This window comes from Cherax quadricarinatus, chromosome 71 (genome assembly GCF_038502225.1).
Source record: "Cherax quadricarinatus isolate ZL_2023a chromosome 71, ASM3850222v1, whole genome shotgun sequence".
Taxonomy (NCBI): Eukaryota; Metazoa; Arthropoda; class Malacostraca; order Decapoda; family Parastacidae; genus Cherax; species Cherax quadricarinatus.
This window is the reverse complement of record NC_091362.1, coordinates 11,495,982-11,512,909: the sequence shown is the minus strand read 5'-3', so window position 1 is coordinate 11,512,909 and position 16,928 is coordinate 11,495,982. Positions and strand designations below refer to the sequence as shown.

General features: G+C 40.9%; 1 protein-coding gene across 3 annotated transcripts in view; it reads right to left on the bottom strand.

Annotated features, from left to right (window-relative positions):
- Positions 1-16,928, bottom strand: part of LOC128700294 (protein PRRC2C-like) — a 334,215-nt gene that overhangs the window by 278,228 nt on the left and 39,059 nt on the right. For all 3 annotated transcript variants that reach the window (XM_070100021.1, XM_070100022.1, XM_070100023.1), the window contains exons 3-5: positions 15,657-15,926; positions 5,768-5,873; positions 51-641 (exon numbers count right to left, since the gene is read on the bottom strand). In XM_070100021.1, the coding sequence (XP_069956122.1) occupies positions 51-641; positions 5,768-5,873; positions 15,657-15,926 (967 nt within the window). The remainder of the gene's footprint in view (positions 1-50; positions 642-5,767; positions 5,874-15,656; positions 15,927-16,928) is intronic.

The following is a 16,928-nucleotide window of genomic DNA, read 5'->3' as shown; positions in this document are numbered from 1 at the left end:
ATGTTCAACAAGTAAAAATGAGATTTAAATTTAATAACCAAAATACTTACTTTGAGGCCTTAAGCTGGGCCCAGGCCCATACTGTTGCGAAGACTCTGCTAGCGAGTTGCCACCACCAAGTTTGGGGAACTCCCGATGAAAAAACGGCGACTGTTGGACTGAGGAGGACTGTAGGGGCCCACCATCCAGTGGGAGTGGTGCCCCGGGGGAACCACCAGGAATTGCTCCACCTGCTGCTGCACTGCTCCACGGTTTGTTGCTGTTGCTTAGATTGTTGTTCCCATTGCTTATGTTGCTGGTGGGTGTGGTGGTTGTGGTGCTGTTTGTGGTGAGGTGATTTATGATGTTGGGAGTAGTGGTGATGGTGGTGGTGCCACTGGTGGCTTTGTTGCTCGAAGAGTTGCTGCTGAGGTTGCCGACTGAAGTGCTGGTGCTTGTGGTGGCAGTACTGGTTGTGGAAGTAATAGATATACTGCTTACATTGGGGTTGTTGTTGATATTTTTGTTTTTGTTGTTTGTGATGGAATTTCCGTTGATGTTGTTGTTGGGAGGTGTGGTGGTAGTGCTGTTGGTAATAATGGTGGGGTTGAGGTTGACTCCATTGTTCCCACCATCCAGTGCTGGACCTCCACCACCAATTACTAAGAAAAAAGTACATACATCAAGCATTATTTTCTGAAAAAATATGAGTTTTTTCTAATCTTCTGACTAGTCTGGTTGGCAATAATAATGGTCATTTCCCCTCTAATAAAGAATAATCCAAATAAAGAGCACTTTCACTAATAATCTTTACATAGCTGTCTTTTCAGATAAAAAGGGATACCAAAACTACAACAATCAAAAGAAATCCAACATTTGAAAAATTCTTCAGTACTAGCACTTTAATTCCTGCCCTTAGAATTCAAGAGTAGCTAATCAGCTTTCCTAAATTCCTTTATAGAATGTTCCTATTGCCTACATTCCTACAGCATATCAAATCCCCAAAAACCATTCTACTCTACATTTTGCTGATCTATTTAGAGTATACAAATACAGTGGACCCCCGGTTAATGATATTTTTTTCAATCCAGAAGTATGTTCAGGTGCCAGTACTGAGCGAATTTGTTCCCATAAGGAATATTGTGAAGTAGATTAGTCCATTTCAGACCCCCAAACATACACGTACAAACGCACTTACATAAATACACTTACATAATTGGTCGCATTCGGAGGTGATCGTTATGCGGGGGTCCACTGTATCTTAAATGCTGAAGCCCCTACTCCTCAAAACAGTCTTTCCTTTCCTCCCCCTAATCCTTCAGAGATATCCCCTAAACCTTTAATACACCTGATTTGTATTTTATTGTGGACAACTAACTTGCTCCAGCTTTTCTTGATGACCAAACCATCTCAAACCCTCCTCTGCTCCCAACGCATCTTATTTCTCCTAGTGGTTTGCGGCACCTTCAATAGAGTAATCTTTCTTTCATTAAAATATTATAAGCTCCATGGGGAAGTGGGGCTAGTAACCCTTTCTCCTGTATAAATTACTAAATTTAAAAATAAAGACTAGTTGGTTTTTTTTTTTAGGTCACCCTGCCTTGGTGCGATAAAACCGGTGTGTTAAAAAAAAACTATTATAATATAGGATTTAGTTTTCCATTATTGGCATTACATTGTATGTTTCTGTACACTAAGACAAAAATGTATGCAGTGGAACCTTGACTTACAAATTTAATCCACTCTGTGACCTAGCTCGTAACTCAATTTACTCTTACATCAAATAAATTTTCCTCATTTAAATTGAAAAGCCATTAATCCATTCCTGCACTCTGGAGACAAGACAAAATGCTTGAATGTGACACTAATATCAACTGTACGGCTTATTTATCTATCACAATTCATCTAATATGACATAATAAACAATATAATTAACACAAATATAATACACAGTAGACCGTCATTTAGCACAAGTTTACTTGGCACGATTTGAGTATTGCACGACTGAAGAATTGCAGCACAATTTTATGTAACACATCGTATAATTAATTTAACATGGTTCAGGTTGTGGGAAGGAAAAATAAATTCTCTTTTGCTCAAGCGGCCGCCTTATTGTGGAGCAGCCGAGGAGCCCTCCCGCTATCCCCTACCACTCCCTAACACCACCCCACCATCCCAGCGTTCATAATTCATACGTGTCCAGTCTTTCTCTGCTACAAGGCAGCTGTGTTTATGAATTGTGTTAATATATTTTAATTACTATATCTTGTATCTGCCAAGCAATCATGACACCCAGTAGCCATACCAGTGTTGCTGAAAGTAGCACGAAGAAGTATAAGCAGTAAGTCTTATAATTAACAAAGAAACAAAGATACGTATTAGACAAGAGATAACCTGTAGCCGTAATGAAGTATTACTGAGTGACTTGATTGACTGAGTGACTTCACTGACTTGCTGAATGACCTGACTTACTGAGTGACTTGACTGACTGACTGAATGACTTACTGGGTAATTTGACTGATTGACTGAATGACTTACCGAGTGACTTGACTGACTTACTGAGTGACTTGACTGACTTAATGACTTAACTAAAGTTAGACACTCCAGTACAACCATCGACTTCAGTACCAGAACCTCTACCATCCACCTCAGTCCAGTAGGGCCACAGCATAACCCTTCACGGTCATCCACAAACACCAGCACCCACAATTTAAGGTAAGAAATACTATTATTTCTGTTACATTTATAGTCTTAAGCAGTAAAAACAACATAATACATCACAATAATGAACTACAACTACATATTCACTTTATATTTTAGTAAGATGTTGAGGCCTAAAAAAAAGTTGTTTGGCTTTTTGGGGGCTCCCAGGAATGTAACCCTATTTTTCCGATAATTTCTTCAGTTCATCTAACATGATTTTTTACTTAACACGGCATTTTCAGGAACGTAACTACCATGCTAAATGACGGTCTATACTCTAGAATGAATAAAATAAACCATAACATGGTGGCAGAGGCAGCGACGGAAGTGACCACCATTTCCTGTCTAACTTTCACTATATACACCTACCATCCGACTTACGACCGAGTTCGGTTCCGAGAAACCGGTCGTAAGTCAAAATGGTCGTAAGTCGAACTTTACTACTGAATATCAACAAAACATTTTTGCAATGACTATTTTATTGTTTTATTTTGGTATTTCATGTTTTACTTTACTTTTTATGTTGTTAGTACTGTATTTTATACTGTAGGGTTTAGGATAAACACTGTGTACAACATAAATAGTTGTTTATTTCCAAGAAATTTGGCATAAAAAACACGGTCGTAAGTCGAGTGGTCGTAAGTCGAGCATGTCATAAGTCGGATGGTAAGTGTATCTTCCCATGCTCTTGTTGCAAGATAAAACAGAGTATTTGTGAGGCTAATTGCAGAAATATTGTATATAAAAACATTATAAATCATAATACACTACAGAATGTAAAGAAATGTTAAACTGTTTATATAAAGTGTACATGTACTTACACACTTGGAGCAGAAATGGTGGGGGATACTGAGGGTGGGGGATACTGAGGGTGGGGGATGCTGAGGGTGGGGGATGCTGAGGGTGGGGGATGCTGAGGGTGGGGGATGCTGAGGGTGGGGGATGCTGAGGGTGGGGGATGCTGAGGGTGGGGGAGGTTGAGGCTGTGGCGTACGATGTCAGTGGCCCTGTAAACCTCCAACAACAATATTGTTTTGTTTGATCGCTGAACTTAACTGATACAATTTTTGTTTAATCACTGAACTTAACTGATATAATTCATTTTGTTTAATCACTGAACATAATTGATACAGCTTTAGTATCTACGTATTGTAGATGTACTACGCTAGTATTGCCTGGCTAAGTCCGTGGAAATCATCGTCTTTTTCTTCTGAGCACTGTCCTTTGCACTTATTTTCTTAGGACCCATGGTTAGAAAAAAGAAATTTGGCCAAATGACTAAAAAATGCAAGCAAGCACAAGAGAACTGCTCCCACAGTGCTATAAACATGTGTACGATGTTTTGGCATCAGCTGTGCCATCTAGCAGCAGCGTTGTGAATTATTCCGTACATATTATTATTATTATTAATTTAGAGAACCGAAGCTCAATTATAATAAAAATATTATTATTATTAATTTTAGGTAACTGGAGCACAAATCCAATTCCCTAGATCAAGAGCCCCTCACCAGCATCAAGGAACCTTGATGCTGGTGAGGGGCTCTTGATCTAGGGTATTTGATCTGTGCTCTAGTTACCTAAATTAATAATAATAATAATTAATCATAATAATTATAATAACGAACACCGCCAACTCAGTGCACTGTTTACCTCACTGTGGGAGCAGTTCTCTTGTGCTTTGCTTACATTTTTGACAGTCATTTGGCCAAATTTTGTTTTTCTAAGCATGGGTCCTAAGTAAGTGTAAGAACAATGCTGAGAAGAAAAAGAGGATGGTTTCTATGGAATTAAAGCATGAAATCATAAACAAGTGTGGTGTTCAGGTTTTGCTTTGATGGGGAAGCAGGGAGAACTGGCTCTTAACTCAAAATGCTGGCTTGTAACTCAGAGCAAATGATAGACCCAGGGACAGCTCGTATCTCAAAAAACTCGTACGTTGGGACACTCCTAAGTCAAGGTTCCACTGTTTTACGATTAATATACTATGTCCATTTCCTTTTGTATGCATTTTATAATTTCTCTAGCTTAAGCACTTAAGTATTCTATGCATGCTCTAAATATGAAATCAAATTTTCTTTACTTCAATTTAATTCACATACATACATGGAGGCAAAGAAGGGAATGTACGAAAGTATAGTGGTACCAACACTCTTATATGGGTGTTAAGCTTGGGTTGTAAATGCTGCAGTGAGGAGGCAGTTGGAGGCGGTGGAGATGTCCTGTCTAAGGGCAATGTGTGGTGTAAATATTATGCAGAAAATTCGGAGTGTGGAAATTAGGAAAAGGTGTGGAGTTAATAAAAGTATTAGTCAGAGGACTGAAGAGGGGTTGTTGAGGTGGTTTGGTCATTTAGAGAGAATGGATCAAAGTAGAATGACACAAAGAGCATATAAATCTGTAGGGGAAGGAAGGCGGGCTAGGGGTCATCCTCGAAAAGGTTGGAGGGAGGGGGTAAAGGAGGTTTTGTGGGCGAGGGGCTTGGACTTCTAGCAAGAATGCGTGAGCGTGTTAGATATGAGTGAATGGAGACGAATGGTATTTGGAACCTGATGAGCTGTTAGAGTGTGAGCAGGGTAATATTTAGTGAAGGGATTCAGGGAAATCGGTTTATTTTTATATAGCCGGACTTGAGTACTGGAAATGGGAAGTACAATGCCTGCACTTTAAAAGAGGGGTTTAGGATATTGGCAGTTTGGAGGGATATGTTATATATCTTTATATATGCTTTGTTTTAAACTGTTGTATTTGGACACCTCTGCAAAAACAGTGATTATGTATGAGTGAGGTGAAAGTGTTGAATGATGAAAGTATTTTCTTTTTGGGGATTTTCTTTCTTTTTGGGTCACCCTGCCTCGGTGGGAGATGGCCGACTCATTGAAAAAAAAAAAATGTATGACTACTCACAAAACTCATAACGCTATTGCAAATAAATCAGAGTGGATGGGACTCAAACCTATGGTAAGCGAATCCTCTAACTCACTGGTGTACAGAAATATACCTAACTGGGTCACCCTGCCTAGGTGGGAGACAGCCGACTTGTTAAAAAAAAAAAAAAAACTAAAATACAAAGTCAATGTGACATTACTGGGAGGTTGAGAATTTGGAGTTGAGCTTGTGCTGCTTCCTAGGTTGTTGTTGGTCGATACTTGGTTGACCACATCCACACTCGTAGGTGCCCCTGCCCCGGGTGCCTGTCACAAATGGATATTAATTTAATATAATATATATAATACACACACACACACACACACACACGAGAGAGAATTCTCTCTATTTCACAAATATATACACATTAACCACAGATATTTAAAGAAAAATAGTAAGAATACAGGTACCATGTGACTTACGACCATGCTTGGTTCCGTAAGTCAAAATCGATTTAAGTCGAACCTTACTACTGGATATCAACAAAACACTTTTGTAATTATTTTATTTTGTTTTATTTCGGTATTTCATTTTTTACTTTACTTTTTATGTTGTTAGTACTGTATTTTATACCATAAGGTTTAGGATAAACACTGTGTACAACACAAACAGTTGTTTATTTCCCAGAAATCTGGCATAAAAAACATCATCATAAGTCGAGTGGTCGTATGTCGAGCAGGTCGTAAGTCGGATGGTAGGTGTACTTCATATTTCAACTGGTCCCCTAATAATTTAACCCTTTGACTGTCGCGGTCGTATATATACACGTCATGGGAGATACCGTGTTTGACATATCTATACGCATAAATTCTAGCGGCTTCAAATCAAGCAGGAGAGGGCTGGTAGGCCTACACGAGAGAGAATGGGTCTCAGTGGTCGGTGTGCACCCTGTGAAAAAAATCTGAGACTCTGCAGTGCATTGTGGGAATGCCATCTTGGTAGTCCATTTTCACCATGCCTCGCGGTAAGAAGTTCCTCACTCCTCGGCGGATTGGAGGTCTTTTGTTCCCAAGTGATAGCTCAAACAGTGATGATAGTGTCAGTGAAAGTGAATTCCCTGGTTTTGAAGTGGGTGTGACCGAAAAAATTACCCAGGATAACATAATTAGTGATGAAAACCCAGATGACCCACAACCTTCCACCTCTGGTGCTGGGCCGGCTCGTTCATGTTCACCTGTACCAGGACGAAAGAGGAAACTATTTGCCAGTGTACAAGACTCAGAAGTGAGCAGTGCAAGTGATAGTGATTTCAAGGTTATTGAAAGCAGTTCTAGTTGTGACAGTGAGGGTGAATATTCCCCAGTGAAGCGGCAGTATATACGACGTTGCATGCGGTCTGGTAGCGTGCCATATGCTCTTCCAAGAGGAAGGAGTACATCTCAAATTCAATTCAAATTCAAAATTTATTCTCTATAAAGATTACAATGTTGAATTTACAGAATTTGGTTGTTGTGTGGTTTACATGTAGTTAAATAATGATTACAGAGTGCACCACTAGAACGCCAAGCATGGCTAGGCATTTCGGGCAGACTTAGTTTAATTGTTTATTTTAAAATATTACAAATTATGAGGTAAGTTGGTATTATGGCTAAGTGACTAAATACTAGTTTGTGAGTTTAGCAATGTGAATGCTTTTGTTTTGGCACAGTACATAGCTTCAGTATTGGAGTATCATAGGATTCATTATTTTAAGATTGAGATTAATATTTCTGTTTATGGTCAAATGGGTGAGTGAGTGTAAGTGTGAACCACCAGGTGGTATTCGTGTAGTTAGTTGATGGGGTTTATCAGGGAGATAAGATGTTTTCTAATGGTAGTTTTGAAGGTGATGAATGTGTCTGCAGTTCTAGAGTTCTCAGGTAGGATGTTCCAGATTTTAGGGCCTTTGACATACATTGAATTTTTGTAAAGGTTTAGTCGGACATGGGGAATGTCGTAGAGATGTTTGTGTCTGGTGTTATGCCTGTGGGTTCTGTCACAACTATCAAGAAAGTGTTTTAGGTCAAGGTTGATATTGGAGTTTAACCCTTTGACTGTTTCAGGCCCCTCTCTGAAACTGTCATTCTATGTCGCTCAATTTTTGAAAAAAAAAAAATTATTTTTTCTTATGAAATGATAGAGAATCTTTTCCCGATGGTAATGACACCAAAAGTTCGAAATTTGGTCGAAAACTCGTGGAATTATGCTCCCGCGAAGTTAGCGGTCTCGGCGACATATGCGTATCGGCGATTTCGCCGACTTTGAGCCCAATTTTCAGCCAATTCCGTTGTTTCAGTTGACCAAACTCATAGCTATTTCTTTAGAACTCCATTTTATCTATCAGCTGAGTACAAGAAACCTCCCATTTACTAATTTGGACTACCCAATATGGTGGTCAGAAATTGGCAATTTGGCCAATTTCACGCAAAATAAAAAAGATGCCAATTTCAAAATAGGGTCCAGAATAAACAAGGTAGACATTCGTGGCACTAAAATAACATATGCTCTGTTCATTAGTCACATCTCTAGGCCCCTCTTATATTATTATTGCTTTCTATTTTGATTTTTTATTCATACAAAAGAATACAAAATTTACTGTTATGCAGACGACTGCATTATTGTAAAAATGGTATAAATAATATCAGTGCACTAGTGAAAGAATATTAGACTCCCCAGTTGACGTGTATTGGACGTGTGGTGTGATTTATTTATTATTGGTGTGGATAAATGAGAAACAATTAGCAGGAGATACTCTCATGACTTCGATTATTTGTGAAAAGGCTAGACAGTTGCACAACGATCTGGTAAAGAATTTTTTATTTTTATTTTTTTATTATCACACCGGCCGATTCCCACCAAGGCAGGGTGGCCCGAAAAAGAAAAACTTTCACCATCATTCACTCCATCACTGTCTTACCAGAAGGGTGCTTTACACTACAGTTTTTAAACTGCAACATTAACACCCCTCCTTCAGAGTGCAGGCACTGTACTTCCCATCTCCAGGACTCAAGTCCGGCCTGCCGGTTTCCCTGAATCCCTTCATAAATGTTACTTTGCTCACACTCCAACAGCACGTCAAGTATTAAAAACCATTTGTCTCCATTCACTCCTATCAAACACGCTCACGCATGCCTGCTGGAAGTCCAAGCCCCTCGCACACAAAACCTCCTTTACCCCCTCCCTTAAAGAAATTGCCTGAAAATAGTGGTGATGTGAGTGAATTTAAGGCCAGCAAAGGTTGGTTTGAGAGATTTAAGAACCGTACTGGCATACAGTGTGGTAAAGCATGGTGAGGCTGCCAGTTCAGACCACAAGGTGGCTGAAAAATATGTGCATGAATTCCAGGAGTACATAGAGGCTGAAGGACTGAAACCTGAACAAGTGTTCAATTGTGATGAAACAGGCCTCTTTTGGAAGAAAATGCCAAAGAGGACCTTCATTTCACAGGAGGAAAAGGCAATGCCAGGACACAAGCCTATGAAAAACAGGCTGACGCTCATGTTCTGTGCTAATGCTAGTGGGGATTTCAAAGTGAAGCCATTACTAGTGTACCATTCTGAAAATCCCAAAGTGTTCAGGAAAAACAATGTTATGAAGAGTAAACTGTGTGTTTTGGAAATCTACTAGTAAGGCATGGGTCATGAGGGAAATTTTCGTTGAGTGGTTCAATGAAGTGTTTGGCCCTAGTGTGAAGAATTACCTCCTGGAAAAGAAATTGGATCTCAAGTGCCTGCTAGTAATGAACAATGCACCTGCTCATCCTCCAAACTTGGATGACCTAATTTTCGAGGATTTGGGTTCATCACAGTAAAGTTCTTGCCCCCAAATACCACTCCTCTCCTCCAGCCCATGGACCAGCAGGTCATTGCAAACTTTAAAAAACTCTACACCAAAGCCATGTTTCACAGGTGCTTGACTGTGACCACAGACACTCACTTGACCCTAAGGGAATTTTGGAGAGAACACTTCAGCATCCTCCATTGCATAACCCTTATAGGTATGGCTTGGGAGGGAGTGACTACCAGAACTTTGAACTCTGCCTGGAGAAAATTGTGGCCAGATTGTGTCGACAAGAGGGATTTTGAAGGGTTTGGGACTGACCCTGATGAGCCTATGTCTGTTGTAAAATCAATTGTGGCACTGGGGAGTTCCATGGGGTTGGATGTGAGTTTGGAGGATGTGGAAGAATTGGTGGAAGACCACAACGAAGAGCTCACCACTGAGGAGCTGCAAGAGCTTCAGCAGGAACAGCAACAGATCGCAGCTCAGAATCTTGCTGCAGAGGAGGAGGAAGAGAGATGGAAGATGGTGCCTTCTTCAGAAATTAAAGAGATTTTTGCTATGTGGGGTAAGATGGAAAGCTTTATGGAGAAACATCACCCTGACAAGGTTGTTGCAAGCCATGTTGGCAACATGTACAGTGACAAAGTCTTGGCCCATTTTAGGGAAGTTTTAAAGACGCCAGAAACAGAGCTCTCTGGACAGTTATTTTGCGACACAGGACTCCAGTGACTCTCAAGGTGGTCCTAGTGGCATTAAGAAACAGAGAAGAGAAGCAACCCCAGAAAAGCAATTGGTACCTGAGGTGTTGCTGGAAGGGAATTCCCCTTCCAAACTGTAAACAATCCAATCTCTCTCCTCCTCCAGTCTCCCATACACTAAGAAGAATCTCCAATAAAGGTAAGTGTTATGCTGTTAATGTTTCATTCATCATTTCCCATTGTATTGTTTATGTACTACATGTATATTTCATGTAAAAATTTTTTTTTGTTTTAATACTTCTGGGTGTCAGGAACGGATTAATTGTATTTACATTATTTCTTATGGGGAAAATTGATTCGCAAATCATAGATTTCGTTAATAGTAGCAGCTCCAGGAACGGATTAACTACGAAAAACGAGGGACCACCGTACCTCCCATTCCTTTATGACATTCCTAAAGTGTTTCACAACATTGTCAGTGTACAGGTTGCCAACACGGCTTGCAGTAGCTGTGTCAGGGTGATTTTCATCAAAAAAGGTTTGCACTTAAGCCACATTGCACACATTTTCTTAATCTTTGAAGTAGGCAACTTCCTCAATTTCTCAGGTTTCAATTCTTCACTGTATATGTACTCCTTGAATTCCTGCACATATTTTTCAGCTGCTTTTTGGTCCGAACTGGCAGCCTCACCATGCCTTATCACAATATGTATGACACTACGATTCTTAAATCTCTCAAACCAACCTTTGCTGGCCTTAAATTCACTCATCACCACTAGTTGCAGGCATTTTTCTAATTAAATCGTCATGCAACTTCCTAGCCTTTTCACATATGATCACTTGAGAGATGCTATCTCCTGTTATCTGTTTTTCATTTATCCACACCAATAACAGTCTCTCAACATCTTCTATCACTTGCGATCTCAGTTTCGAAAACACAGTTTCACCTTTGGCAAGAACAGCTTCCTTGATTGCCGTTTTCTTGGCCACAATAGTAGCGATGGTTGATTGGGGTTTCGTGTACAACCTGGCCAGCTCGAAGACACGCACTCCACTTTCATACTTAACAATGCTCTCTTTCTTCATATCCATAGTAATTCTCATCCTTTTTGCTGTAGGGTTGGCACTGGAAGCTTTCTTGGGGCCCATGGTGACTTATTTTGCAGGCGCAATCACTAAAAACGCTGTGATAATATGAAATGCTCCGATTCTATGTTTGGATGGGACCACGGTGGCTGGCTGGCTTGTAAACACTGGCACCCACGGGACAAGTGAGGCGCGCTCAGGCCACAAGTGGACGCGTCTCGAATGGAACAAATCGCGTTGGTCGAGTTTTTTAGCGCTAGTTGAGGCAAAAATAGTACTCAAGTAGTCACAAACACACAGAGGTGAGCATTTTCACCTGTCTTGGTCACATACCATTGTCTACAAATATATATAAAGTATTTATAGGTCCCAGCAATGTTTTAGACATGCTGGAGTATAATATGAAACTCCTTGAAGCATGGTGTAAGACGAGTGTCACTCCACTGCTGACAGTGCAGCAGTGGAGTGACACTTGATCGAGCACTGCTCCAGGTACCCGTGGCTTTATATTTTTCACTGTTACACAAACATGTCTGTCTGTCTGTCTGTGTCTGTCTGTGTATCTGTATCTATCTGTAACTGTCTAGCTCTGTATGCTTATCTGTCTTCCTGTGTGTGTCTGCCTTCCTGTCTCTGTCTCAGAGTTGTTCATGAAACAACAGGTATTACACACTATGCAGAGTTGTCACATCTGATTCCTGATCAAGTGAAAATGCGTACTGTCAGTCATGCTTATCATGCCTTATATCTACCAGCACAGTACAGCACTTGCCTGCATTTTTTGGGTTATCCTAGGTAATTTACATTATGTATGATAACTGTACTCAAGTGTACCAGTGAGAGAGAGAGGGGTATAGATGGAGAGAGAGCCAAAGTCAATCAATCAGCCAGCCAGCCAGCCACCCACCCACCCACCCAGCCAGCTGGCCTGCCGAATACGTATTACACGTTACAAAATAATTTCTCTTTACTTAAGGCATAGTTTATAGGACTTTCTAGCAAGATGACACTACCAGTGGTACCAAAATTGAAAGGATATTGCACAAATGTTGCACATGGGTTATTATCGAGGTTTTTTTATATTTCCTCGACCACTTGTGGCCACATCCATCTCAAAGCCACTAAAATTAGGGTCAACATCACTTTCCTCTTAAAAGGGGAGTATTAATACATTACATCAGTGAATCCCTGGTGTCTGCCATGCTGTTTGCTCTAGCTAGTGCTCAATTGAACTGGTGCTCCCACAAAGTACTAAGTGGTCCCAGATTTTTTAATACAGCACACACCGAGTGTTAAGACCCATTCTATACTGACCAGGTATCACAGGCCAATCATGCCAAATTTGGAGGCAAGAAAAATAAAACAATCTACGCTTGGAGTAATTGCAGTAACAACGGAGATCTATATTTGGACAGTTTAAGAGTATAAAAATCAATATTTTGGGACAGGTTTATTTAGCCATTTTTTTCTTTTTAAATGTATGCAATTTGGATAAAAGCCATAAAATTTACTCAATAACTTTTAGAATTAATCAGATCTGTGTCTGAATTGTTACATACAGTGAGCAAGCAGACAAAATACTGTAATTTATACAAACAGACATTTTTCAATTTATGGTGAAAATGTAAATACAGTGGAACCTCAGTTAACACCTACATCGGATAAGGACAAAATAGGATAACGCCTCGCTTTGGCATAAAAAACTGGCTCAGATAACGCCTATAATCTCGGTTAGGAGCTTTCGTCTCGAAAGTGTCGGCACAGCGCCGTGAGTGGGCCCAGCCACTCACTCCATATACCAGTGTACCATTGTTTACAAAGCCAGTGAGGATGATTCTGCGCATACATGCGATATATTTTGCATTATTCCACTGTTTTTGGTGCTTGTAACTGCTAAATAAGCCACAATGGGCCCCAAGAAAGCTTTAGTGTCAGCCCTATGGTAAAGAAAGTGAGAAAAATACGAAAGTGGTGGTGGTAGAGGGTGGTAGTGGTTGTGATGGGGGTAGAGGGTGGTGGTGGTTGTTATGGGGGGTAGAGGGTGGTGGTGGTTGTGATGGGGGTAGAGGGTGGTGGTGGTTGTGATGGTGGTAGAGGGTGGTGGTGGTAGAGGCGGGTGGTAGAGGCGGGTGGTAGAGGAGGGTGGTAGAGGAGGGTGGTAGAGGCGGGTGGTAGAGGCGGGTGGTAGAGGCGGGTGGTAGAGGCGGGTGGTAGAGGAGGGTGGTAGAGGAGGGTGGTAGAGGAGGGTGGTAGAGGAGGGTGGTAGAGGAGGGTGGTAGAGGAGGGTGGTAGAGGAGGGTGGTAGAGGAGGGTGGTAGAGGAGGGTGGTAGAGGAGGGTGGTAGAGGAGGGTGGTAGAGGAGGGTGGTAGAGGAGGGTGGTAGAGGAGGGTGGTAGAGGAGGGTGGTAGAGGAGGGTGGTAGAGGAGGGTGGTAGAGGAGGGTGGTAGAGGAGGGTGGTAGAGGAGGGTGGTAGAGGAGGGTGGTAGAGGAGGGTGGTAGAGGAGGGTGGTAGAGGAGGGTGGTAGAGGAGGGTGGTAGAGGAGGGTGGTAGAGGAGGGTGGTAGAGGAGGGTGGTAGAGGAGGGTGGTAGAGGAGGGTGGTAGAGGAGGGTGGTAGAGGAGGGTGGTAGAGGAGGGTGGTAGAGGAGGGTGGTAGAGGAGGGTGGTAGAGGAGGGTGGTAGAGGAGGGTGGTAGAGGAGGGTGGTAGAGGAGGGTGGTAGAGGAGGGTGGTAGAGGAGGGTGGTAGAGGAGGGTGGTAGAGGAGGGTGGTAGAGGAGGGTGGTGGCAGTGGTAGAGGGGGTAGTGATGGTGGTAGTGATGGTGGTAGTGATGGTGGTAGTGATGGTGGTAGAGGGTGGTAGTGGTTATGATGGTGGTATGATATGATAAGGCACAGTGAGGCTGCCAGTTCTGACAAAAAAGCAGCTGAAAAGTATGTGCAGAGCTTTAAGGGGTACATAGAGGCTGAAAAATTAAAACCCCAACAAGTGTTCAATTGTGATGAAACAGACCTGTTTAGGAAGAAAATGCCACACAGGACCCACATTACTCAGGAGGAAAAGGCACTCCCAGGACAAGCCAGAAAAGGACTTGTTACTGAAGTCTTTATGGAAGGGGATTCCCGTTATAAACAATAGAACACCTTCATCCTCTGCCCTCCTACCATCTCATCACTCATCACCAAGTCTACAAAAAGTGTGATGTTTTACTGTGCATGTATCATTGTTTTCTGTGTATGGAAATGCATATTTCATGTAAAAAAAATTATTTTGTTTAATACTTTTGGATGTCTGGAATGGATTAATTGCATTTCCATTATTTCTTATGGGGAAAATTAATTCAGTTAAAGGCTAAATCGGTTAAAGCCTAGCTCTCTGGAACGGATTAAAGGCGTTAACTGGGGGTCCACTGTAGTATATTTCAAACCATGGTGTTATATTCTGCTTAGGAGAGAATTTTTAACTGTTATAGTAAAGGGAGAATAGTAGTATACTCTTCATGGTGTCACCTGAATCAGGGTTTAAACAAAAATTTAAGTAGTCTGCCCAGCTATTTTATAAAAAAAAAATGGGTTTAGGATAAAACCCACTTTTTTTTTTTAATAAATTTTGTTTTTTTCATTTTCACTTTCCATGTTTTTGTTTTTTAATATAATATTTTAGAAATGAATTACGGATTAATGTGTCTAACCTTTACATGGTATACTAAGATAGCATTCCCAGTGCACTGCATCAGCTCCACACAGACCCATTCTCTCATACCTAGACATAATATCAGGTAGAACTAATATACAAATGGGAGAACTTTTCCTGGAATGGGCCAGTGGGCCTACTAGACCACTTTGCAGTAATTTTTTTTTTTTTTTTCAAAACTAAGTCAGACACTTAAAGGGTTAAGTAAGGGGCCCTAAACTAAAGGGGTTTTTTGACCTGGATTTTGCCTACAAGAAAATATACTTGGGATTTCTTCTAAACTTGCCAAATTGCTCATTTATACCTTTGTAAAAACTAAAGAAATGGCTAGGCTATAAAAATACTAATTAATTCATGCTAGTCATTGGTTTTACTTAGTAGTCTTTTAATGTTCAAATTAAATTTTCATGGTGGAATACAAAATAAAACCATAGGGTGCTTCACCCAGGCAGGTACCTAATTACGTTATCAGAACTTTAGAGGCATAAAGGAGCCCACAGATTTTAATAATTTCTAACACACACTTGGCTATATTCAAAGAAATGAAATTCCTAAACACAACCCTGATCAACTGGACTATTGCCTGCATCAGAGTGAGATGTCAATACTAACAGTCACTCTCATCAGGCCATCAACCAGGAAGCCTGGTAAGGACTGAGTTGTGAGAAAAGCATTCTCTAGCAGAACTCTGTAGAATCCACTTTGTAGAATCTAATAATTAATATTGTGCCTTAAAATAAAGAAAAACTAAAAACTAATCCACACCAGAGGAAGCTGAAAAATTATCAGAACCAGCAAGAAGGCCCTTACCTTTTGAGTGAGATCGAGTGGTGGTGTTGGTGTTGGAGTCACCTCCTGAGGTGTGGAAGACCCATCTGGGGTCATCTCCTCCGCCTTGCTGCCCCATCCTAGACCACCAGCTGGTACCAAATTCACGTTAGGATCGTTACCACTATTCTCTGCCTTCAGGCTTGGCAAGTTAGCAGGAGGAGGCACGCGCCGTACAGACGCCACTTTACCCAGGCTTTGCATGCCATGTTTCTGGATTACAGTTTTCTGAGTGGTTTCAATAGACTTTCCCTGCAAGTATAAATCAAATTAATAAGTTATAATCACATTCTCACTTCAAATATTTGATACAGGGAAACTATAACCCTAAAGCACAATTGTATCAATGCCCTGAAGCTCTTTACTATTACTGTATCATCAGATCTAACCATCCCTAATGTAAAGGCATTATCTATATCAGCAGCTTTTATTGTTAAATATCTTCTTCCTGCCTATATATACCCCTTCCTGCTCTACTTCTCGTTAGTGTGACTTTGTAAATGGTCCAAGTCAGACCGAAACATCGCCGTAAGCTCCTCTCTTTATGTGCGGGTTATTTGTGTATCTTCATTACTTAGGTACTAAGCATACTCTAACAGAAGTACAGTCAAATTTCTAAATTCACAAGTTTCCTAATTCAACAAATTGTATTATCAAATGTTTACACTGCAAACAATTCCACAAAAAGCTTCAATAACTCAGTTTTTCTTGCAAAGCCCTTTTTCTTAGGCATGAGGCAAAGGTGGTTAGTATTATACAGAAATGAACAATATCAAAATTTTTGTTGATGCTAATGTTCAATTTTAGGGTGAGGGGCTTGGATTTCCAGCAAGCATGCGTGAGCATGTTAGACAGGAGTGAATGGAGACAAATGGTTCTTGGGACCTGGCGAGCTGTCGGAGTGAGAGCAGGGTAATATTTTGTGAATGGGTTCATGGAAACTGGTTAGCCGGACTTGAGTCCTGGAAATGGGAAGTACAATGCCTGCTCTTAAAGGAGGGGTTTGGGATACTGGCAGTTTGGAGGTATTTCTGAACTGTCGTATCTAAGCACCTCTACAAAGACAGTGATTATGTATGAGTAAGGTGAAAGTGTTGAATGATGAAAGTATTTTATTTTGGGGAATTTTCTTTCTTTTTGGGTCACCCCGCCACGGTGGGAGACGACCGATGCGTTAAAAAAAAAAAATACGTACCCTCAAAATTAGCCAAAACCAATTAATACCAATAGTAGTAGTAGGGTGATAGACAGCAA